Source organism: Pyxicephalus adspersus, chromosome 2 (assembly GCF_032062135.1).
Source record: "Pyxicephalus adspersus chromosome 2, UCB_Pads_2.0, whole genome shotgun sequence".
Taxonomy (NCBI): Eukaryota; Metazoa; Chordata; class Amphibia; order Anura; family Pyxicephalidae; genus Pyxicephalus; species Pyxicephalus adspersus.
In genome coordinates this window covers 81,462,995-81,487,650 of record NC_092859.1, presented here as the reverse complement: position 1 = coordinate 81,487,650, position 24,656 = coordinate 81,462,995, and the positions used below count along the sequence as shown (strand labels likewise).

The following is a 24,656-nucleotide window of genomic DNA, read 5'->3' as shown; positions in this document are numbered from 1 at the left end:
TGCCTTGCAGTGCAAATTTAACTATGGAATTTTCTACATGCATGAATGCATGAAATACTGTATGTTCTAGTGGAACAGCTACCATTTTCTCTAGAAATGTACTTGGTTAATCCAATGTAGACCCCATAGTATATGTGGTAGGGACATTACTTTGTTATCTCTTTTAGGGACATATAAACAGTTCTCTGTAAAACACTGTAAAATTTACTATATATATATATATATATATATATATACTGAAAAAAATAACAGCAGAAAACTTGGACCAGCAAATACTTTGCTCCCTATTTAACAACTTGAAGAATCTGCATAAAATACATTACCATAAAGTATTGCTTAACCTCCTTGGCGCTATTCCCGAGTGTGGCTTGGGGTTAATTTTCATGGCATCCTCCAGGGGCGCCCGCGGTATCCTTCAGCGATGCCTGGCATCTGCGTCTCCTGGCAATGCCCACCCAGCATCTGTGTCCCCTGGTGATGTCTGCCCGGGATCTGCGTCCTCGGTGTGTGAACTTGGGAACGTGAGGCCAGGGGACGCGACGTGTGGAGGTGCGGCTGGGGGGCGAGACTAGGCGGGAAACTTAAAATAATAAGTATTTTTAAATGTGTTGCTTTGACATTTAAAAATACTTATAATCAGACTGCCAGAGAGGTTAATAAATGAACCAACCTTTTTGACCTTTTTAAACATGGGGGAACCCTTGAAAAAAACGTTGAGGTCTCCCTGCTATTACTTTAATATACACAATAGTAAACAGTGGATTTTGGTACCCTGTAACTTCTAGTAAAGGTTTTGTTACCAAACCCTGTGTGTGCATAACTTATAAAAACATTGAAAAGAAGAAGAAAAGAAAAGTATTTTTCTGCAAAAGGTAAGTTGTATTCAACATTTCACTTGGATCAAGGTGTAAATCACAGTTTAACAACTTTGTGATAATCACATCAACATACATATAAAAGGTGACCCCATGTAACAACACTGGGGAAGATGCCTGTCAACTAGACAAGAATGTCTCAATAGTAACTGTGGGCAAAGCAATACGTCTCAATGCTGATGCGTTTCAGGTGATTCAGTGGGACCACAACAGAATGTTAGGTGACAGGCATGGTTCTTAAAGAGACCATAGTTCATAGGTAGCAAATGTTGAAAAGTGTGGAGTGGGGAATATTCTGTCTCCAGGACACATGCTCTCTTCACCGTCTCCCCATCTTCAGCCACGGCTCCTCTCAGCCTCTGTAAGCCCTCTCGGTATTCAGTCACCTTTCTCTTCTCCTTCCCTTCTCTCCTCTTGCGGCAGCTCTCGCCTCACAGCTTCTCCTCAATTCAGTAATGGCGGTGGCTCAGGGAACATGCATTTGCTCGTAACATCCTCTCTTCCAGCACGGAGCAGTGCACGCGCATTCCCAGAGAATCCTCCAGTCAGTAGACGTCAGTCCCCATCAGAGTCGTCATCGTAAACCAGTTTCTGCCCTCACTTCTGCCACCGGTGGTACGAGCAGTGGACGTAGTTTAGCAGCCAGGGCGGGAACTGGTTTACAATGACGACAAGTGGTTATCACAAAGTTAAACTGTAATTTACACCTTGATTGAAGTGAAATGTCGAATATAATTTAACTTTTGCCAAAAAAAACCTTCTTTTCTCGTTCTTTTCAATATTTTAATATGTTCAATATACACAACTCACAGTACATCGGCCTGGTGATCAGTGGGAAGAATGTCATCCTTACAGATTCTTGCAGTGACCAGTGTTCTTTTTCTTTAGAACGGCTAAAGAATATACGCAACTGCTGCTGTTGTGCCCAGACAGGGACGGACAAACTTACAATACTAAAGCCTGCAAGCACACAACATATTGTACCCAAAGCAATACCCTTAAGTACAATTCTTTTTAACATTTTTTTTTTTATTTACTGGTCCTGACCTGGTCTACAATGTTGAAGCAATGTTAAAGTATTATCTTGGGATGACTGTACTTCTACTTTTTGTGAAACATATATGTACTTACTGACCACAGAGGTAGCCCATAATTTTAATATGCGATTTTCAGGTTGAAAAGGGATAAAGATGTTGGCATGTTAAGCCGGTGAGAATAAAAGAGCAGGTACAACTGTTTTACAGTTATGAAAAGGTTACATACCATAATCCTGTTAGCTATAATTTGTCATTTTGAACATGAAAAAGATGCATGAAAGCCACATAATGTATTACTTTACCTCGGTTAGGTTGTTCCCTTGTAATTTTAGAATCTGCAGCAAGCCACAATTCTGAATTCCTTCAAACTCGGTAAGATAGTTGTAAGAGCAGTCCAAGTAAGTGAGCAGAGGTGTGCTCTCCAGACCTCTTGTAGAGATAAGCTGATTATGGTCCAAGACTAACCTCTGAAGATTTCTAAGAGAATCCAGCCCACCTAAACCAAGCCAAATATGTATCATCACTCTCCTTGTAAGCAGTGCTTAGAACAGATGGTTTTTACATTGAAAAATACAAGTTCATAGAGACAGATCAAGCAAATCACCTTGTGAGACAAAGCTGGTGAATGGCCCCAACCTTTCTATATAGGGATGGACAAAATCTTCAGATATGTTTAGCCTAATGTTATGACACACTGAGGTCATAGGCCTGCATAAGATATTACTACTAATACTATACAGGGCAATTCTTTCACCCCCATAAACTGAACAATGTGTCAGGGGAGCTAAAGGAAGGCAAGTATATGCTTTTGTGGAGGTATGCATTAAAGTGTATATATACAAATTTATTTTATTACATATATAGGAGCTGATTTACTTTTAACATTTTTTCTGTACATCAATTGTAAAGATTTAGACAGCTCTCACTCCCTGTGACTATTCAGTATGAAAGGAAAAAGCACACCAATGGGGTAATCCCTCTGTCACCCCAAAATCTTATCTCATATTCCCTTTGTTCTGACACCAAATTGGCTCCTGGTGCCACTTTTTTCCTCCCTGTGATTGAGTATTTAGGTAATTACAAAGCTTGCATACAAAGAATTCATTTAATGGATATATAATGAACAACCAGGTTTTTTCCATCAATAGAATTTTTCTTCCCTGATTTGCACTACAATTACAAGCTTATCTTCTACACTCACTACATCAAATACAGATTTCTAGCTAACCCTATCAGTCATGATAATAAAACAGAAGTAACCCTGTCAATGTTGTGGTAAACCTATAGACACAGATGGGAAAGTTTAACTATAGTTCCACTTTAGGACCTTTAGTAAAGGACAAAATGACATCCTTGGTATCACCCACTTGCTATGTTCAGTCACTTCAGTCATTCACAGCTTAGCAAAGCGATGCGAAAAAGTTATCTTAGCGAACGTGATCACAAAGGCAGCTAAAGATTGCATGTTGTAGCCACAATAGTAATACTATTAATATGAATTGCCTGGAAGGAAGAAGTGTAGTTTATGGTCTATATTAGCTGGGAGATTAGCTTGAAACATCAAATCATCACATTGGCTCTATAAGATTCTCACTAGTTTCTATAATCAGTACAGAATATAGTCTAGATAAATAATAAAAATAAAATATAAATAAATGTAAATAATATTAATCTTTTCTTTGATATAAACAGATAAAATATGCTTTATAATATATCACACTTACTGATTCTAGTAATTAAATTGAATGATAACTCCAGACTCCTAAGGTTTGTGCACTTGTCTAGTCCATGTATTGATGTAATTTGGTTCTTGTTCAACAAAAGGACAGTCAGATTTTCCAGATCTTCACAGTTAATGACATTTATGCAGTTTTCCTGTGTGAACCAACATAAACATGAATTACTAGTACAGCATTCAATAAAATCTTTTTTTAAGGTTAACTTTGAACATTTAGTAATTGAATCTGTATTTGACAATCATTATAATATACAGGTTGTTGTAAATGATACCAGTTGCAAAAATCAGAACCAGTGCAAACAGTAAGCATATGGTTAGTATACTGGTCGGCAATGGTAACTGCAGGCAGTAACTCTGAAATCCAGGTGGGTTTACTTTATGATAAGCAAATCACAGGTTTCCCTGGAAAAGGAGAGTGGGCCAAATTATGACACATGTGAATGCAGTCTGCCCTGAGCTGTGTTTTTAAAAAACAGGACCACCTTCAAACATCGTCAAAAACCAGAAGGGTTATAACCACTCCCATTGATGGGTGTGTCAGAATCGTACACTGGGGTGCGCATACTCAGCTCAGTGTACAATACTGAAAAGATTGTGAACAGGCAGATAAGAATATGTTATAGTAAAAGGGACACCAGTCCCTTCTGGTAAAAACAACCTGCGTGCTATAATTTTTTTTTATTTTTAACCTATACCTCCAACTTCCACCAAAATAAAAGTTTTCTTTGGTATACCTTTCACCAAAGTTTCCACTGGCAGGGTCCCCTCCACAAATCACCAACTCATTGTAGGTGAAAAAGGTGCCTGTAAAAGATACTCCTCTCTTCTGCCTTAAGTTACTAGGTGAGAATGAAGTCACCTCCCTTCAGAGTTAAGTCCCGTGAAATACAAAGCAGGACACTGCTCTTGCAATGGACTAAAGTGTCTTCTCACAAGATGACACCTGTACGTCATTCCACAGAACTACCGTAACTTCTTTCATTACAGATATGTGTTTTAGGGAGGAGGAGGGGGCCTGGCCAGGATAAATGAAACCTCTCTAAAATCCCCAGAGATCCAACAATGTAAATAAAATATTCCTTTTACCACATACTTTTATAAATAAATATGTATATTTTAATGCATGATTGGCTCACTTTATATTATTCTGGGTCATTCTGGGAATAACTAGGCCTAAACTGTAAAGAGCAGTTTTTAGTTGTCAACTCCCATGGAATATGACATGGATTAGACAATCCTTCCAGTGAAATATGAAAATAGGAAAAATTATTAATATTTTACTATTTTATAATGGTGCTTTCTTGGGAAAGTGTGCAAATGTAAAATGATATATAAATATAGAAAATTATATAAAGGTAGGATATACAATATATATACCCCAAAAATAAATGTTCCTGTAGAAAACAAAGAACAAATTATATTTTTGGCATGGCTTGTCAATGTAAGTAAACAAATAAAAAAGCAAGATATAGAAAACATGAGTACCTGTACATCAATATATTGTAGTTGCTTGCAATTATTTATGCAATCAAGTGCGGGTAAACTGCAACGCCTCAGAGAAAGATATTTAAGTTTTTCACAGTTTGATAATGTAGAAAGGCTACATCCCGGCAAGTCATGTAGAGTCACTGTTGTAACCTAAAAACAACAACATTTATATGTTAATGCAGGAAGAGGAGACCCAATCCCATATTCTTATGAGCAAAACTATGTTTAATGTAGGAGGGTTTATACTGCATGTAAATATATAATATATATTTATATATATAAATATTCATACTCCTTGTACTTTTATAAATATTATAGTATTACAACCTGCAAGGAAAATGTTTTTAAACAGAATTTTATGCCACCATATCAGTGAAAATAATTAATATCTTTCCTAAATTATAAAAAAATAATCTGTACTGTATTGAATAAAGTAACTTGGTTTCTCATTGAACAGGAAGTACATCACAATCAAATGTAAGGAGAATAATTCTTTAAAGTACAGACAGAAGTACATAGTAACAAGTAATATGGGAAATTGTGTTTTACAGAACTATATGGGCAACAGTTGGGATAGTGATTTTCATTGTATGGTAAGCCAGAATGTTAATTCAATATTACCAGTCACATGGTTAGGTAAATGGAGTTTACTATAGTCACATCACCTCATTATAAATACACTTGTTTCTGGAAGGCCCTAGTTTTTTTGTAGACATTTTGTGAAATTTGTGGAAAAGATTATTTAAAAAAACACCAAATAATGTTGAAATGAAAACTTATTGTTCATGGGTCACTAAAAAAACATCAGAGCGTTGAGATAGCCATAGCCAAGATTTTGCACCGGTTAAGACGACAGAAGAGGTTTACTTTACAGCAGGATGATGACCCTTAACTCACAGACAAAGCTACAGTAACGTGGGTAAAAACTTAGAACATGAATGCCCCAACGTACTTTTTTTGCCAGACAAAACTGCTTTGTCTTAAGTATGAGCCTAGGGTAGAAAAGAAAACCTATCCATAACCTTACCCATAACACCCCCCTCCCCAATACACATACAGCACAACTCCCCCCTTACAGCAATACTAACACACTTTTAAAGAGCCACCTAAACCCTCCTATCGAACACCTCCTATTGCCAGCAACATTACTGTACCCCCCCCCCTTAGTGGTGATCAGTAGGGGAGCATTCCTTCCTTAGTCCTTGTTGCCCCTTTAAAGTGATTACTGAAAGGTTATTCCACAATCTATCATCCCCACGCTCACATTCCCTGTGCTCCTCAAGTGTATCTTCCAATTTCAATTGACATTGTGATGGTGTATCTGTGACAGTACAGTCACATTGTATTTATTGATGAATCCTGAGTTGTTTGCAGGCTTTATTCATGCAGAAGCTGCCAATAGCAGTTACAGTATAGTACTCATTGCATAGATCAAAAGTGACAACCATAAATTACATCATAGACCAACAAATATATTAGGTCTTCCAAAGACCATGATAGGTGTGCTTGATTATTGTGTAAAAGATCTAGTTAGCTATGTTCAGTACACACTTTAATCCTGATCATTTTGTGCAATAGAAGAAATGTAAGTGAACACATCAGGAGATTGTGGAGTCATTTATTGTTGAGACTAAATTCTCTAAAGTTTCTTCCCATACTACATGAAGTGTATTTTTTTTTTAATATGAAAAAACTGAAAGTTTAAATTCTGTTGAAAACAATGAAAAGGAACAAAGCACATTTGTAAGAATGTAAACCTCAGCTCCAGTAATAATACTGCAATCTTACCTTTGAAGGATAAAAATGTGTGCTATTATGTTTTTATTTTCTCTTCTCACTGCAACACCAATAGTTACTGACCTGATCTCACCATAGCTCATGGCTGATAGCTGTAAGACAGCAATGCCATACGTTAAGTATCCACGTTAAGACACTTCTGCTCATACAGGCAGTTTTACAAGTTTATAGTTTATGCCGCCGTCATTTTCCTTCTTCTCTTATCTTTTATTTAGATCCCAGCCATCTGGATTAGCCAGGCTGAGTTGATGTAACATCCATGCAGGAGGGAGTTCATGTGCAGCTCAGCAATATTGACAGGTAAGGGAGGGATCAGGTAAGTGAGTACGGTTTATTATAGAAGGGACATTGCCTGTCTCTTTCTGCAATAAAACCCTGCCTGATCACAATTTTTAAAGTAATATTTTGGTTCCATGTTAACATATTAACACGTTAATATCTTACCAACAATCAGACCAAGCTTGCCAGGATAAATGACAATGGATGTGATGGATAACACAGTGATCAATGAAGCTACCAATCCTAAAGCCATCTCTTAATGCTGATATTTCTGTACAGTTACAGTGTTAGGGCTCATGCAAGCTATATTACAATGCAGACAAGAAATGTGCTTTCATGCATTGAGGGATGTTGTCTTGGGTAGTCCAATAATTTGGGCTGGTAATGCATGAAAATATAAATTCATGAAGATCTTTGTCAGTGCAGCTACAGAACATATACGTGTGATGTGGTGCACTATAAAGCATCTGTGTTTCATCACACTGTAGGTATGTACTGGTGTTCCATTGACTGTGACTAGCAATGCATCCCAGCACACCTCTACAATGCATTTCTGTGACACGTTATAATGCATGGTATGGTCTAATCAAGCTGTTTTAGTTTGTCACTCTCTCTGCCATAATCATATATTCTTGTTAGCATAGTCTGCAATTAATAAAAAGGAAAAATATAAATAAGGAGACGTACAATAAAAAAGTAACTGGCATACTATCATTCTTGTAGTAACTTTATACAGGTAGCCCTGGGTCACATACTAGATAGGGACTGTGGTTTTGTTCTTAAGTTAAATTTGTATGTAAGTCAGAACAGGTACATTATTTTGATAAATGCAATTAGGACAGATGTTTGTCTCAATATATTGTTAGGCAGCGTGGTATCAGTTAGTGTATAAAATCCTCACTGTGAGTTAATCACAAACAAAGCAAAAAAAAAGGGGTGTCAAGTTCTGGCCCGAGAGCAAAATTTGGCCCCCCAAAGGAATTTTTTGGCCCCCAAAGGAATTCTAAATATGAATTGTTTTATTGAAGCAGGGAATCGTAGTAGCGGTGCTATTTCTCTATTATAGGCTTGTTCCATATTGAATGTTAAGCAAAACCTCTTTGTTTCAATATGAAAAGGTTTTATATCTAATAAGAAGAAAAAAACTTCCTCTAATTTTTCAATAAACTTCAAGTTTGGCCCGTGACTTTGTCAAAGTTTTTAATTTTGGCCCTCTGTGTATTTGAGTTTGACACCCCTGACCCACAACCTCAGCTGTATTTAGCAAAATATTTCTTCTGCAAGTCATGCAACCCCTTCCTCCTCCAGACTTCTTTCTGCACAGGACCGAGCAGGGAAGCCCCATTCATATCTAGGGTGCGTCTGTATGGATATCCTGTTGGATATCCTTAACTCAAAGACTACCTGTACATGAATGACAAAAGAATATTGTCCAAGCCAGTGCTCCTTTGAAAGGCTTCCAAGTCTGAATCTCCCACTGACTTTAGATATATCCCTAGAGAATTTTAATTCTAACTGCATTGATTTCCAGGAAAGTATAAAATGTACCACTTGCCATGAAAGTTTTGATTTTGATAGACACCTCTCATGGCTGGGGTCTGAAAATAGCTATGGCAGGGTTCTCCCCAGGCACTTTTAGCTGGGCGCACCACCCGGCACTTTTCTGCACCCACCCGGCTGTTTTTGGGTGGTCACCAAAGAGTTTGTTCACAATAAAGGGGCTGCCACCCACCTAAAATTTCTTCCCACCCGGCTTGAAAAAATTTCTGGGTTGAGCACTGTATGGGTATTTTGAATTAGGCTAGTCAAATATATTAGATATCAAATCAACAAAAACTCTATGTTTCGATAATAAAAATGCAAACCAGACCACACTGCAGCTCACTACAACACTAATCAGCTGACGTTTAATGTCACAAGGTACCCATAGGTGTGATTATTCATCAAACTAGTTTAACATACTCATATCAGGTGACAGTCCTCTAACAACAAGAATATATTTAGCCCTACAAATACACCAGTCTGATGATAAATCAGAACGAATATACTTGGATTAAGATGTACAAGTAAAACACCTAAATACTGATGTAATTACACCCATCGTTCTGCTCCGGGGTGCTCTATTGAAGGAAAAGCTCATTTCCACTGCAGCACACATAGCACAATAAGGGCACAGTGCAAGCAACTGGAAACAATTTGGCAGATTCATCTGAACAGCTAAAGTGGCAATTGGTACTTTTTTACAATGTGTCTCCATATGTGTCTTTAATATATTATGTTGCTAAATTATAAGCACTGAGGATATTACTTGCTGCAAACCCACAAAACTTTCAATTTCCTGTGCTTTCTAAATCATAGAACAAAGTACAAAAACATGTTCTGGATAGCCTATGTTTTAATTATTTTCAGGCGAAATCAGTAAACATTTACCATTTCATCTAACCAAATGTAATGTATAATAAATACAACACACATACAGTCAATTTTTGGAACCGGGACCAGAACCAGAGGGAAAACACAATGAGTATGCTTTGCACTAACTAACCACATGCATATGCGTCATGCAAAGAAAATCAGTGACAGGAGAATATCAGAAACTGTTAAAGTGTGACCCATGACACCACACAAGGCTTTGTTTTGAAAAGATGATGAGGTGAAGCTATATGTCTAGTGACATCAAAGTATATCATTTCTCATGCTATTTTCCTCAAGGTAAAGGAGACTTTTTTTTTGTAAAACTTGCCCGAAAAGCATTAGCACAGCATGTTGGGCCCATCCATATGCATGGCAACAGCCTATATCTAGTCAGCACCTTAAAGCGTACCTAAACTCAGAATTTTCACTTTACATAAAAGGGTCAATGTCTGATCCCACGCATGCGCAGTGAGTTTGGCAAGTGTTTTACCCATCTATGTCACCTGATCTCGTGCCTGCGTCGGGTAATGTAGGAAGAGGAACCCGAAAGAACAAAGAGAACGTGGTGGTGCCTAGTGCGCCGGCCCGAAGACCTATGCCAGGATGACGTGGGACCCAATGGAAGAAACCTCCGGCTGATGGACTGCTCTGCGGGATTGAAAGTGTATTTTTTGTTTTGAGTGGTTTTTGGGTTTGCTCCCTCTTTAAGTGCCCTTAAACCTCCCTCTTCTTCCCCTGTGTAGTATCCCTTAGTACTATTTTAAACATCCCCTGCGCATTCATGAGATCAGCAATTTTTCTTACATTGAGATTAGGGCATGCGCAGAAGCAGCAGCCAAGAGCCTCCCAGGATGCATGATGTGAGTATCCCGGGAGGCTTTTACCCCCATTTTGTTTTGATTGCTGAAAGGGGAGGTGAGACACCTTTTTTTTTAAGTAATTCTACCTTTTTAAAAATAAAAATTCTACCGTTTTTAAGCCTTAGTATACGTGGACAGTTTTAAAAACGCATGTAAACATTCCTACTGCATTTGTAGGAATGCACTGCATTTGTGTTTTTATGCACTTTTACTAGCATTTTAAGGCTTGCCTTTAAACCACTGGAAAACATCTATGTTGTGTTTTTCCACATTTTTACGTGTCTAAATTTCAATCACTTATAAACACGCGAAAACGCCTCTATTGAAATCTTCGGACTCAATTAAACCTATGTTAACTTATGTTAAGCCTGCGTTTTAATTTTTAAAACATTGCAAGAAGCATTATCTTTAACGTTCAAAAACGTGCCTTAAGGAAAGGACCTGGTGTGGATTAGCCCATTGGAATGCATGGGAATTTCAAACATGGGCTTTTAAAGCCTCAAGGTAAACACTGGGGAAACAGTCGGTGTAGACTAAGCCTAAAAAAGGGTGTTGCACGTACAAAAATAAATAAATAAAATGTTTGCTTTAAATAAAAGGGTTGTCTACAAAATTGTGAGTTCTCCTCTGCTACTGTTGACAGCACAATAAATAACAAAATTCAACTGTTCTGTTTTGTGGCTGTGTATGTGCAGGCTGTTTTGTTAGGTTGTCCAAGGCTGTGTGCAGGATGTTTTCAATCCTGGAGTAGATCCATTCCAGGTTTGCTGGATCACCCAAGTTTAGCCATGATAGTCTATCTTCTCCAGCCTTGAATAACTGTATCACTCCAATATCGCCCACTATATCAGCACATAGGCACCCTTGGACAGGCTGCATTTGCATGTTGATCATTATAGGAAACACCCACATATGAAGTTGACTTAATGGCTGACAGGACACAGGATAGAAGTCATACTGTGGAGGGAAATGTGACCAATCATTTTCAGCATTTTCAGCAAATTCTACCAGTGTATGAAAAGAAAGGTAAGACTGGCCAGCTTATTACAGTATAAACAATAGATTTCTGGAAAAAGAAACATAACAAATGTGTTTATGATGAAATCAGGGAACCCTGGTTTACTATGAGAAAGGCAGAATGTAGGATAGTGGATTGATTTTGCTTAAGATTCTGACATTATTGGCTTGAAATAAAACTAGTCTTGGCACGTGTTTCATCTGATGACTAGAAGAGGTAGTCAAATATCTTCTGCAAACATCAAAGCCTAGGTGATCAAACTATACAAGTGTATCTCTGTAACACTGTTCAATAAATATTTTATTAAAAAGTAGGTTTGATTGTGAATATAAAATTATAAGTGATACAATCAAGGTGCTTGGTGTGCATTTAATCTCGACACTTAATCAAAATTTCTTTAAACTTAGAAGTCTGTATTCAAGTACCTACCCTCATCAAAATGTGTCTCATACATTTAACATAATATTTATTGTTACAGTATTTTATTATTCAGAATAATCAGATTAAGAAAGCTTGTGGCAAACTGCATGTGATGTAAATTCAGGATGATTTAGATCAGGCTGAAACACTGCAGCAGGACGGATCCATGAAAAACAAGCAATGTATGCACGGCAGATTCTCATCCGACATCAACCCTGAGGCTTTTTTCAGATGAGAATAATCTCACGTGTGTACGCAGCCTTAGTGTTTATTGTATGTTTGAAAGTGTAGTATAGCTGTCTTTTAAATATTTACATTATTTATTTATTATGGTCAGCTCTTTTTAAGAAAAAGCACGTATTGCTGGCTGTGGCTTCCAGCCTCCTCTACTTGCCTAGGTGCTGGTAATGTCACTACAGGAATAATTTCAAGAGTGAATTCTTAATAAATCAGCTCAGTGTGACCCCAAGTAAGCAGAATCTGAGTTGTCTTTGGAAATCCTTTGTTATAAATTAAGTGTTAATTCAATAGAAAGTGAAGGGCAACTTAAAACTTTACAGTTGTCCCAGGAAGAGGAGGAGAGGAGAAATGAAAACACTTGCTCCTCTAACAATTGCTTAAGAGGGGATTCCACTTTGCTTTGGAAAGATTTCCATTGATGCATTGTTTAGGACAGAAAATTAGGCAAAATCTAAAAAAGATGCTGGAAGCGGTAACCCCGAGTCACACTCGGGGTAGGTAAATCAATGGAAAACAATAGTAAATGAAGCGCTTACCTGATCAGCCTGCGTTCCTCCATCATCCTTTGCGTCTTCTTCCTTACTCCGGCGGGCATTCTCTGCACCCGATTAGTCACTGAGGAGTTCCCGGTGACGTCAGTGCGTGCAGACGGGGCAGGAAATTCGATTCTATTTGTATTGCATTCAATACAAAAATACTGTATTGAATGCAATACAGTGGATTTATAAATGTAAAAGCAGTACATTGTTTTTCATGAATATTTATTTTACAGTATAATATATACCGTATTTTTTGCCATATAAGATGCACTTTTTCTTCCCCAAAACTGAGGGGGAAAAGTTAGTGCGTCCTATACGACAAATGTGTTAAAAAAAATAATTAAAATATTATACTCACCCGATACCCGATCCTGCGTGTGTCTCTGGCTGCAGCGTGTGTCTCTTCTCTCCTCTGTCAGCATCGTGTTTTCTCCTGTCTGTAAAGCAAAGCGAAAGAAGCCGGCACAGCGCCACCTGCTGTTCCCTGTCCTAACTGCCGTACAATAGAAAAAAAGCACAGAGTGATCAGAAGGGGAGTTTGAATGACAGAGTGATCAGAAAGGTAATTTGAATGGCACATGAGTGATCAGAAGGGGAATAATCTTTCAGAATCTTTTTTTCTAGATTTTCCTCCTTTAAAATTGGGTGCGTCTTATATTCGGGAGCGTCTTATACGGCGAAAAATACGGTAAATATATATATATATATATATATATTTTTTAATGCTCATACTATTATAATATACTGTAAAATACATTTTCATGAAAAACAATGTACCACTTTTAGACATATAAAAGGAAGTTGTCAAACATATTTGTAATTTGGTATATGCGCACAATACTAGTTGGTTTTGTTACCAGATTATTGTACAGAGTTTGTTAGCAATTTGTTTCAGTCCTAGACCAGATCCATTCCAGGTTTGCTGGATCACCCAGCTTCACTGATGAAAGTGTATCTTCTCCAGCATTGGACAACTTAAATAAATAAATACATAATAATAAATCTAGCCTAATTAATTGTGCTGGGGTGTTTTAGTGGCAAAGTTCAAGGGTTTCTACTTATATGTTCCTGCACATTATGATGCATTCTATTAGTTTACATGATTTATCCTAGGTAAGGGTTATCGGGTTAAGAGTTTAAAATACTTGAAAAGTCCTACCTGTTGCAGGCTGTTCCATGGACCACTTTTCAGGATGAGGGCTGCATTCAAAGGAGGACATTTTTTGGCTGCTGAGCTTTTCCTTTGCCTCGTCTTTCTAATAAGATTTTTATTTCGATTTTCTCTCAAAATTGTGGACCATGGCTTACAAAATTTCATCCAAGCTAAGCGCTTTTCCTCAATGTTATCTGGTAGAACAAGAGGTCTGGGGGTCACAGGTAAAGCTGGAAACTTACTTTGAGGTTTATCACCTGCTCCCTTTTCTATAGTTTGTCTCTCATTTTCAGTTTTACTGCATATGACATCATCAGTCTCCTTTACTAAAAGTGTTTGTGTCTGGGGTATCTGAGAAGACATATCACTCGTTTCCTTGTAATTTTTCTCCTTGGACTCACTAGATTCTAAAGAACTATTTTTTTTTATAGATAAGCAAATATTTAGGATTTCTTTAGGCTTTATTTCTGGTTCCAGATACGTTTGTGTTAATATATTATCTGCATATCCATCATTATTCACTTTCTGATGCATCTCACATTGGTTTGGTAGTATTTCGTCTTTATAAGACTCTTTCACTGGTTTTTCAATAATTTTACTGTATTTTGCTAGTTTTTGTCCATCCGTACAAGAATCTTCCAGACAAAGATTGTTCAGGTCATGTTTTATTTTGTCTTGTTCACCTAGATCCTTGTTGTTGGAAATATTTATATCATTTGTTGTTTTTAAATTCTTTTTTTCCTCTAGCTTTAACATCTTGGCTTTCTCTAGCCTCTGTTTTTCTTCTTGTTTCTTTTTCTCATACTCTCTCTGTCTCCTCTCCTGTTCCAAATGTTCTATTCTCTTGGCTTCCTCCATTTTCTTTTTTGCAATCTCCTCATTGAGCCTTTTCTCATCCTCCTTTCGTTTCTTCTCCTCAAGTTTCAACTTTATTTTTTCTTCTAACTCTTTCCTTTCCCGATCCATTTTCTCCTGCAATTCTTTCTTCCTTTTCATCTCCTCTTTTTTCTGTCTTAGAATTGGTGCATACATTTTATATATTCGATGTGCTCTGAAGGCTGCCTGGATTTTAACAGCTGATTTATTTTGGAGTTTCTCCAGATATATTCTAGCTTTAGCTTTCTGTTCCTCCAAGAAGTTTTTCTCTTTTACCAGCTCTGCTTCCATTTTGGTAATTAGGTTCTAACATCAGGAAATAAAAAAAAAAATTACAAAACAACGAACATCAAGTTATTTGTATATACAGATTCATAAATATTTTAACAGAAGTCACTCATGAAACATGAAATGTAACCAAAACTGATAACTAAATGTATGATATATATAAATATAAATATATAATATAATAATTGATTAGTGAGGCAATGACTCACCTGATTGTTTCTTAGATCGTTTGCTATTGCGTCATTCTTACTCTTTAAATCTGCTTCTAGTTTTTTTTCTTGTTCCTTGAAAAAGAATATTTAAATGTGCATTTTAGAATTCTAAAGAGTCCAAAAATGTATATATTATTTATAGGAAAATAATATAAAACTGTCTATGCATTCAAAATACATAGCAAAGGGCAACAGTAAAGCAAAATTTTAGAGTGCACATAGTACAATTAAGTTATCTAAAGTGAAGTTATCAGAAACCTGTACTGGTGGAAATATAAAAGGTTTTATTGCTGATCTTTTTCTGTACACATCACATGCTTAGCTACAGACCTGAAATAAGTATGCATCTAGGGAAGTCAGAAATCTTGACCTGCTTATGCTTAGCTTTTTTAATGTAGGCTAGTAACTCACATTTTAAACACAGAAAAAGTATAACAGCCTGGAAACAATCATATGCAGAAGGATTTGGAAGCAGACTTTAAGCTCTAAGTTGTACATTTTCACTTGTCCTGCAGCCTCTTAAAAACTGCATATCCTGTTGCCTGTAAGTGCAATAATCAAGAATAGGTGACTGCAGTCAGTGCAAGGGCTTACCAGTTTTAAGAATATACGTCTAGGGTGAGGTTAACTGGCAAGCACACATAAATGTTATATTTTTATAGGTTTCCCAATAAAGCTTTAATTATTAGTTCTCTAGTAGGACAATGAGCCTGATTTATTAAAGCTCTCCAACATTGCAACAAAAATCCTAATGACATAATATTATATTTGGCAATATATTTCCACTATATGCAACCCAAAACATTTAGTGAACAGTGACTGCACTGTTTGGATGCTATAGACCACTGTAGTTTGTGTACTGTGGCTCTTTCAACTTTCAAGTTGTTTGAAGGAATAAGATTATTTGGATGTGAAGGTATTTTTCTGTATCAGTATCTTTGTGAAGATCTAATAGGTTTACTTGAAGAAAAACTTTAGAAAGTTTTTTATACAAACTATACAAACATTACAAAGAGAAATAAGATGTATTTAGTCTGTGTCAATGCAACAGCAAGAAGTGCTTTAAGCTCCTACTTTTTGATGGGTATTCAGCCTTAAAAGCTCTTTCGCGAATTCCTTCTTCCAATTTTCTCTCTTTTCATCTTGTTCCTGAATTTCTTTCTCTAAGACCGCCTTCTGAGCGAGGAGTGCGGCTCTTTTCATTTCATTATGTTTCTCTTGTTCTTTTTCCCACTGCTGAAGTTTTTGTCTACAGCTTTCTTCCACTTCTATATAACAAAAGCTTATAGACTCATGGCTGCCATCTTCTATAAAACAAAATCTCTATAAGACACTTCAGAAAAAAGCTTCAGAACAGCTGCAGTAAAACTTAGTGAATACATGTTTTTCAATATTTCAATATATAGACCTATACTACAAAGACAAATACAAAGGTGCATTAAAGTGAATACCTAGTCCTTTAAATTATTTTAGATGTAAAAGATTTAAAATCCATGTCAATCTGTTGAATGCTTTTGAAATATTTTTGCTGCCTGCAGCATATTTGCACAATATAGTAGACTTACCTCTCAAAGAGCCCCCACTTTAGGGCTGCAGCAGCCAATATGTCTCTTATCATTCCTTATCTGCCACTGACATGTGCAGACCAGCGTACACTACTAGAAAAAAGTGCTGACATGCTGATAGAAACATATTTGACAGAGGAGACTTCATGGTTTCTTCTGCTATGATCTTCTGCTAATGACATGCCTCAGGACTTTTAAAAAATATACTCAAGTTCCATGTTAAGTTAACCTCCCCAGCAGTGAGCCCGAGTGTGACTCGGGGTAAAAAAAAGATGCTGAAAATGGTAACCCTCAAATCACACTCGGGGTAGATAAAACAATGGAAAACAATTGTAAATACCACGTTACCTGGTCCACCGGCATTCTCCTTCACGATCCCTGTCCTCTCGAATCCTCCAGCCGTCGTCCTCTGCATCTGATGAGTCGACCGGGAGTTCCCGGTGACGTCGGTGCGTGTGGCAATTGCGTTGGTAGAGTGGCGGGAATTTCAAATTATTTTGTATTGCATTCAATACAAAATAACCTTGTTTTTAAATTTTTTAAAATGTATTTTTTTAAATTTATTATTTTGACATGATTTTGTGTTTCAAACTTTATTATACTCATACTATTATATTATACTGTAAAATGAATTTTCATGAAAAACAATATCTCTGCTTTTAAACATAAAAATGAACCAGCCAGGAGGTTAAAGCAATATTTTAATTTATTAGTATCATGCCTCACTGCACACAATTTTCTTATGCAAATCATCATCATTGACTCTTACAAAGTTTCTTACATAGATATCCTGAAAGTAACATCACTTTCTTCTGCAGGTTTATAAAGCTAAAACTATCAATTAGCAGAAGAGCTGCCAGCCTGCTATGTGCACTCCTTAAGTTGGTGACTGGACTACCTAAGACAAGCATAGACCTGATAGACAGCTCAACACCCAACTGAAGGACCAAAACAGTATGCTGAAAACATTTCTGGCACAGGATTTATAAAGTAAAAGCTGTTTGCTTTTTTCTGTCACTACATTCTGTTTGGTCTGTATGTATCCAGTAGGAGGAAAGACAATCAATAACAGCTCCCATTCACTATTGTGTATAATGTTCAGCGTGAATTAAGGAGCCCAACAACATTGTATAATGTTATAAAAAGTTATACAATACTCATACAACACAAATTTACCTGAAAGCACAGGTTTTTCTGTTCTTGAATGATCTTTGATATTTTCAGCATTGTCTAAGTTGGACTGAGCTTGTTTGTCATCTTCTTCTATGTCAGCTAATACCTAAAATATAATGTGTGTAAAAAAAAAAAAAATACAACTATTCATGTACACACTGTAAATATTCATTAGACATGAGCAAATGTGTCTTATAGATGGAACACATACACATAAATGTATGCATTACAAGTGATGAGTGGCCCAGACCTGCAACTACACAGAGTGAAGAAAACCTCCAACAATATTTACATTTTACAGTAAAAAATAACACAGCATAGTAAACTGAATAAAACATAGAACAATAACCAGTGGCAATTAAATATACTGTGTGTATATACTGTGTCTGCATCCTGTGTCGGTATATTAAATGAACAGCATAGAACAAGGAAAAGGTGGTATACAGCTGTTGTGTAAAGTTCCAATGCAAGCTAACCAAAAGGCTAAATATGTAAAAAAAAGTGTTGAGTTGTAACAGGATTAAGAAAGGATGCGTAAAGGATCCCAAGGGTTGTACAAAGTAGCACAAGGTAAATGCTTCAATGTAAAAGCCTGTCTTGTGTAAAGATGGGGACATAAAGTCTTCTTGTAGTTCAGCGCAAATGTTTTCTAAGGCCCGAAATACAAAAGCTCAATGTAAGCAGACAAATGCTGCTGTTCACTGGAGCCACAAGTTATGAGAAGCTAAAGTATGGTGTCAGATATTGGATATGTTCCTGACAATATTAAAGACAAGAGGTTAGGCACACTCACCATTACAGCATTATACCACCAGCAAATCATATATATATCATACCTGTTTGATGAGTACTTCAGGGTCCTCATTATATTCAGAAGTCAGCTGATCCAAAATATCTGAATTAATGTGTTTTAAAGGCTTCGAAAACGGGCCTGTTATAAAACAAAACATATTTAAAAAATCCCAAATCACGTATAACTATAACTAAAACATGACAAATGCATATAACCAAATATAAATTCTTTAACAAGCAAATGGATAATTTACCTCCTTGGATAACACAGCCAGAATCTTTTCAAGAGAGATGATTTGCCCATATGAAGGGACAGGAGCTTCTGAAGCATCAGCTCTCTTTTGTGTATATAAACTAAACAAGGCACATCTCTGATTTGCTCTGATTTTGTTTATTACATATACTATTAAAAGAAATTCAGTTATTCTGTTTATTCATTACAAAAAACTACCTGTTGATCCTTTCAGACATTTGCATTGCACAGAAATCACTGAAATGGGAGGGGGGCAAGAAATACTTGCTAGGTACTATTACTCTTTGTTATTTTTAGGTTCATATGAAATGATTTTCTATAGTAAATATAGTATAGTACTGTATAGCACATTAGAATCCTGATTTAAATAACACCACACACCAACACATGCATGGGATGATTAGCATTGTAAGGAGCCATTGCCCACATTACAACAAATGTATATATGTGCAAACTGTCCACAATTCCTCTCTGCATCTTTATTCTGGCAGTAGGGACTTGGCAGCCTGCCAGCCTTTTACTGTAAACCAGAGGTCAGCAAACTTTTTTTGCCACTAGACCATTTGAGGGGTAGGCAGGAGCACACTAGGCCGGACTCTCTCTCTCAAGTCCCGCCCTAATGGCTCTGCCCCATCAGGAACCCCCCTCTACTCCCAATGCATACGGAGGAGTGGGAATGTTCCCTATTTACCCTGGTGGAAGAAGTGTTAGTGCCGGCTGCGGTAAATAGTGACGGGCGCTACAACACAGAAGCTCAAAAGCTGCATGCAGTATGTTCCGGGTCCGCTGCCGGTTGCCGGCTGGATCGGCCCGGGGGCGTTAGGCCGGATCGGCCAGGGGGCATTAGGCCGGAACAATCTATCGGCTAGGCCGTATTTGGCCTAAAGGCTGGAGTTTGCCAACCTCTGCTGTAAACTAAAAGCAGGTCCTGTAGGCTGTTGAAAAACAATTAAAACACAACTTTTTTTGCTGCTCTTTTACTCTTTGCTAAATACATTATTGGGAACAGTTCAGTCACATTGAATCTGTTATTGAAACATCATTGACCCTAAACAACTGACATCTTATTATGCATTCTACATAGGTTACTCCCAATAAAACATTTTGTACATTTTAATTGAAATTCACATTGAATGCAGACCTGAATTATCAGTTTCTATGGATTTTTACTTCTTTACAATAAAATAAAGATAATATAATCAAAACAATAACAATTATATGGGATAAAGGCATTGCATGTTAGCTGAGAGAACCAGACTAAAGAGAAATGTATAAAATTATTACTATAATTATTAGATATTTAAGGCACCTGTTACATCATCACTTTTCCATGAGTCATTTTCCAAATCTTGCAGAAATATTTTCTCAGCGTTGTCATTTCTTTGTTTAAGAAACTGCAGACATGACATTACAGAATCAGGGAGATCCTCTATTACCTAATGAAAAACACAAACATGATAAAATACTGCATTAGAATTTATCTGGAATAAATATAAAAAGCAACAAGATTGAGTTTTAAAAAATGCCCTCCTAAAGAAATGTTGCAATTCAATCAAAAAAATTACGTATTGTCCTACATTTCATTAGCAACTACATAACTCCAGTACCTCCAGAACCTCACAATGTGGGTGACACTGGACACAGCCATTCTCAATCTGCCTCCCTATCCCCATTGCACTAGGGAATCATATATTATTTCTGTAGTCCTTATTATACAATGGGGACAATCATCCAGAGGTGTAAGTAGGGTCCGAAAAGTCCTTGACAAGGGGCTGCATTGGAGCCTCCATAGACACCCCACAATTTTCCTCTGATCTTAAGCTTTTAGAGACAGATGTCAATGGAGTTTAACTGAGCTACTGCTGTCACTGCCCTGAATAATATGACACAGGCAGCAAAAACAAAATTGGCAGGGGTTGAAAACTTTTCAATTCTTTCAAAAAGAATGCTTTGGCTATACATACCTTTATACTGACCACCAATTCAAGGTGGGTGTTAGTTCTTCACTAACCATCAAGACCAGAAGACACTTAACCAATTATAATGGGACTATAATCACCTAACCTCCAGTAATGCAAAGTCCCTCTGCAACAAGAAAGTTCTTCTGAATCTTCTGGGTCTGAGATCCTGGGCCGCACTTATTGACTGCAGTGGTATGAATAAGCAAGCACAGGTAACAATCATTAAAGCAGAACAGACATAAGATGTCTCTCCTGTAATAAAAACCATCTTCTCAACTTTTACTTTTAAAGAAGAATGCAAATGAAGGGACAGGTGATGTTTCTTCTGCAAAAGAATAGCTACCTACTCATTTGCAATATTTTCCTTACAATAAACTGAGCTCCTGATGCTCCAGGATTTACCAGGTTTGGACCAGGTTAGCTTCTGTTTAGGATTAGGCACCAAGGAAGGAAGGTTAAGTTTAGATTTTGGGGGGAAGAATTAAGGTTAAGTACTAGGAAGAAAGATTATGGTTAGTTACGAGGGACAAGGGACTAGGGAGGAAGATTAGGTACCACGGAGAAGAGTTAGGGTTAGGTACGAGGAAGGAAGGTTAAGGTTAGGTACTAGGGAGGAAGGTTATGGTTAGGTTTTACGTAGAAGAGTTAGGGTTAAGTACTAGGGAAAAAGTTTATGGTTAGGTACTAGGAAGAAAGATTAAGGTTAGGTAATAGGGAGGAAGAGTTAAGGCTAGGTACTAGGGAGGAAGGTTAAGGTTAGGTACTAGGGAGGATGGTTAAGGTTAGGTACTAGGGAGGATGGTTAAGGTTAGGTACTAGGGAGGATGGTTAAGGTTAGGTATACGAGGGAGGAAGATTAGGTTAAGTACTAGGGAGAAGAGTTAAGCTGTGGTGATTAAGACTGAAAGGGGAAGTGCTGCACTTTTTTTTTTTTTAAATGGTGTTGCATGTAAAAAAAATAAATAAATAACTTTTTTACTTTACATATAAGGGTTGTCTAGCCTTTTTGTAAAGTGAAAATGTTGTGTTTAGGTCCGCTTTAAGGTTAGGTACTAGGGAGGAAGGTTAAGGTTAGGTACGAGGGAGGAAGGGTAAGCTTAGTTACTAGAGAGGAAGGTTAGGTATTAGGGAGACGAGTTAGGTAGTAAGGAAGATTAAGGTTAGGTAGTATGGAGAAGGATTAAGGTTAAATACTAGGGAAGAGGGAAGATTAGGGACCAGTAAGGAACAATACTTAGGCACCAGAGTAAGGGGTAAACTTTAGGCACCTGGAAGGCAGGGATTAGGAAGTGAGACATGGGATTAGTTTGGCCACCAGCCAGGCAGGGGATCAGGTTGGCAGTAGGATGGGATTTTAGCACTGGAGGTGAATAATTTTATGAGGGTAGGTCATTTTATCAGAACACCTACATAACTGACTGCTGGGAATGAATGAACACCGCTGTGTGCCCAGGAGTAACATCATTGCTGCCTGACCAATACCCAGAAGATCCTGAACCCAGAAGGGGTTTTGTTAAAAATTGTAAACAATCAGGTGAATTTATTTTATTGCAGGAGAGACAGTCTGTTCCTTCTGCAATAAAGAACCCGCCTCCTCCCAATTTTTTACTTTCCCTACAATTTGTATCTACCACATTTTTACTGCCCATCTTTTGTTTTGATGATTATTGAACTATAAATGAGCAAATATCATTTTATTGTTACATCTACCAGCAGATGATAAACCATAAGCTGTGGATTTAGTCATTATTAGCAGAGACTTCCTCAGAGCTGGGAACTATTTGAAGGGCTCTTCCCTGGCAAAACATGAGATGACAAACACAGAACTATGTATAGATAGCAGTCAGGAGATATGTGTTTATAATGTATGCCGTGTATAGAGAAGTGTGATCAGTATGGTGTATGCGCATAACGCACTCCTCTGGTTGCCTAGCAACCAGAGAGGCACACAGTAGCTTCCACCATCATTTCCCCGCCCGCTCCCCGCTGCCAAACCTCGTCTTCTTTGATATCTGTTAAGCCATATTCGTCTTCTTCGCTGTCCTCCACCGTTGACTCGTCCTGCGTTTCACAGTTAAAAGATATTTGTTTCACTTCTAGCTCTTCTCCCATGTCTAGTTGCTGTTGTGCCTGTCACGTGACCGCCTATGCTTCAGCGAGAGCCCAGGATATATAGGGGCGTGGCCTGTACGGAGGGGGCGGGCCAGCAGCCTATAGACTGTAACAGCGCCTCAGGAATAATATAGCAGGAGACACCGGCGGGAAAGGAGTCACCTAGATGGTGCTGCTCTCCTCTGTATAGTTTCAGTACATAGCCCTCTATAGGGGCCAGCCCTGAATATGCAGACAGTACACTATACAACTTCTGTCCCCATCTTTACATACTCCCATAGGGAAGGACAGTACTTGCAGTTAGGCTGACATAAAGGAATGACAGTGGCAAAGTTTACCACTTCCAGGTGCTCCTTCTAAACCAGTGGTCCCCAACCTTTTCGGACTGACAGACCACTAAATGTACAGGCTCCAGACTGTGCATGCATCGGGAGCCGGCTGTCTAACCAAGGGGAAGAATCTTCCCCCATAGTGACGTCATGATGCCAGAACCCCCCACTCTGCCATTGCGGGTCTGAGCCTGTGTCCAGAGACAACCTGCCCACCGCCCTGAGGCTGCTATGGGAGACATGGTGCATGGCTCTGGCTGGTGCGTCCCCCCAGCGGCTCTGGCGCAAAGCTGTGGACCACCAAGCATTTCTCAAGGACTACCGGTTGGTGACCACTATTCTAAAGCACTATGCACTCTGGCTGCCCCTCTCCCCTTATCAAAAAGTAGTACCCCTGCCCCTCTTTCCGGAGTTAATAAAGCTTTCCAAGATGAGAAGATAGACTATGGAAGAACCGGGGTGATCCAGCAAGCCTAGAAAGGATCTGGTCCAGGAATGAAAACACCTGCCAAATACAGTGGTACCTTGGTATAAGTCCTTAATACGTTCCAGATTTTTACCAAACAGGATTTATACCCAAAAAATTTTTCCCATAGGAAATAAAAGGAAAATGAATAATCCATTCCCATGAAAAAAAATCCTATTTTTAATGGCATATTATTCATTGATGGGGCTGTATAAAATAATTTAAACACTGCTAATACTAAAATACATAAATACAAAAGTAATTACAAAAAATAAATGAAAATTTACCTTCACTTAGGATGGTTCTGAGAAGGGAGGAGGAGGAGATGTTATGTAATTCACAGAGAGATATAATGCAGGTTGTTCACTGAATGGTGGCAACTGACGTACTGACACTCGTGGGTAGTCATGGCTTTGTCTCGGGAGAGGTAAAAAAGGGTAGCGTGCAGTGTTATGACTCATTTTTACCCATACAAGTTCTAACACAAAGGTTGTATACCGAGCAAAATGTTTCGTGTCCAAACAGGACTTGTACCAAGTTGGACTTATACCAAAGCAGACTTATACCGATGTACCACTGTAATTAGCTAAGAATTTGGTTCCCAGGTTTTCCCATGAAAGTCTATCTTTATAGTTTTGGAGAGCTAATAATAAATCAGGTCCATTCTGTACTAAAAGACATGTTAAAAGAGATATTCAGTTTTCTCCAGGGAGTGCCCATCTACTGCTGGTCAGTGAAAAGCAAAGTTATCACCCTAGAACAGAAAGCGC

General features: G+C 37.8%; 1 protein-coding gene across 1 annotated transcript in view; it reads right to left on the bottom strand.

Annotated features, from left to right (window-relative positions):
* The window catches only part of LRRIQ1 (leucine rich repeats and IQ motif containing 1), a 92,671-nt gene extending 69,561 nt beyond the window's left edge, over positions 1-23,110 (bottom strand). Inside the window, exons 1-10 of the mRNA XM_072399016.1 lie at positions 22,975-23,110; positions 20,328-20,454; positions 18,810-18,904; positions 17,977-18,079; positions 16,310-16,542; positions 15,233-15,307; positions 13,866-15,041; positions 5,136-5,288; positions 3,637-3,787; positions 2,215-2,408 (exon numbers count right to left, since the gene is read on the bottom strand). Of these exons, the coding sequence (XP_072255117.1) occupies positions 2,215-2,408; positions 3,637-3,787; positions 5,136-5,288; positions 13,866-15,041; positions 15,233-15,307; positions 16,310-16,542; positions 17,977-18,079; positions 18,810-18,904; positions 20,328-20,454; positions 22,975-23,091 (2,424 nt within the window). The 5' untranslated portion in view covers positions 23,092-23,110. The remainder of the gene's footprint in view (positions 1-2,214; positions 2,409-3,636; positions 3,788-5,135; positions 5,289-13,865; positions 15,042-15,232; positions 15,308-16,309; positions 16,543-17,976; positions 18,080-18,809; positions 18,905-20,327; positions 20,455-22,974) is intronic.
* Between the last annotated feature and the right edge of the window lie 1,546 nt (positions 23,111-24,656).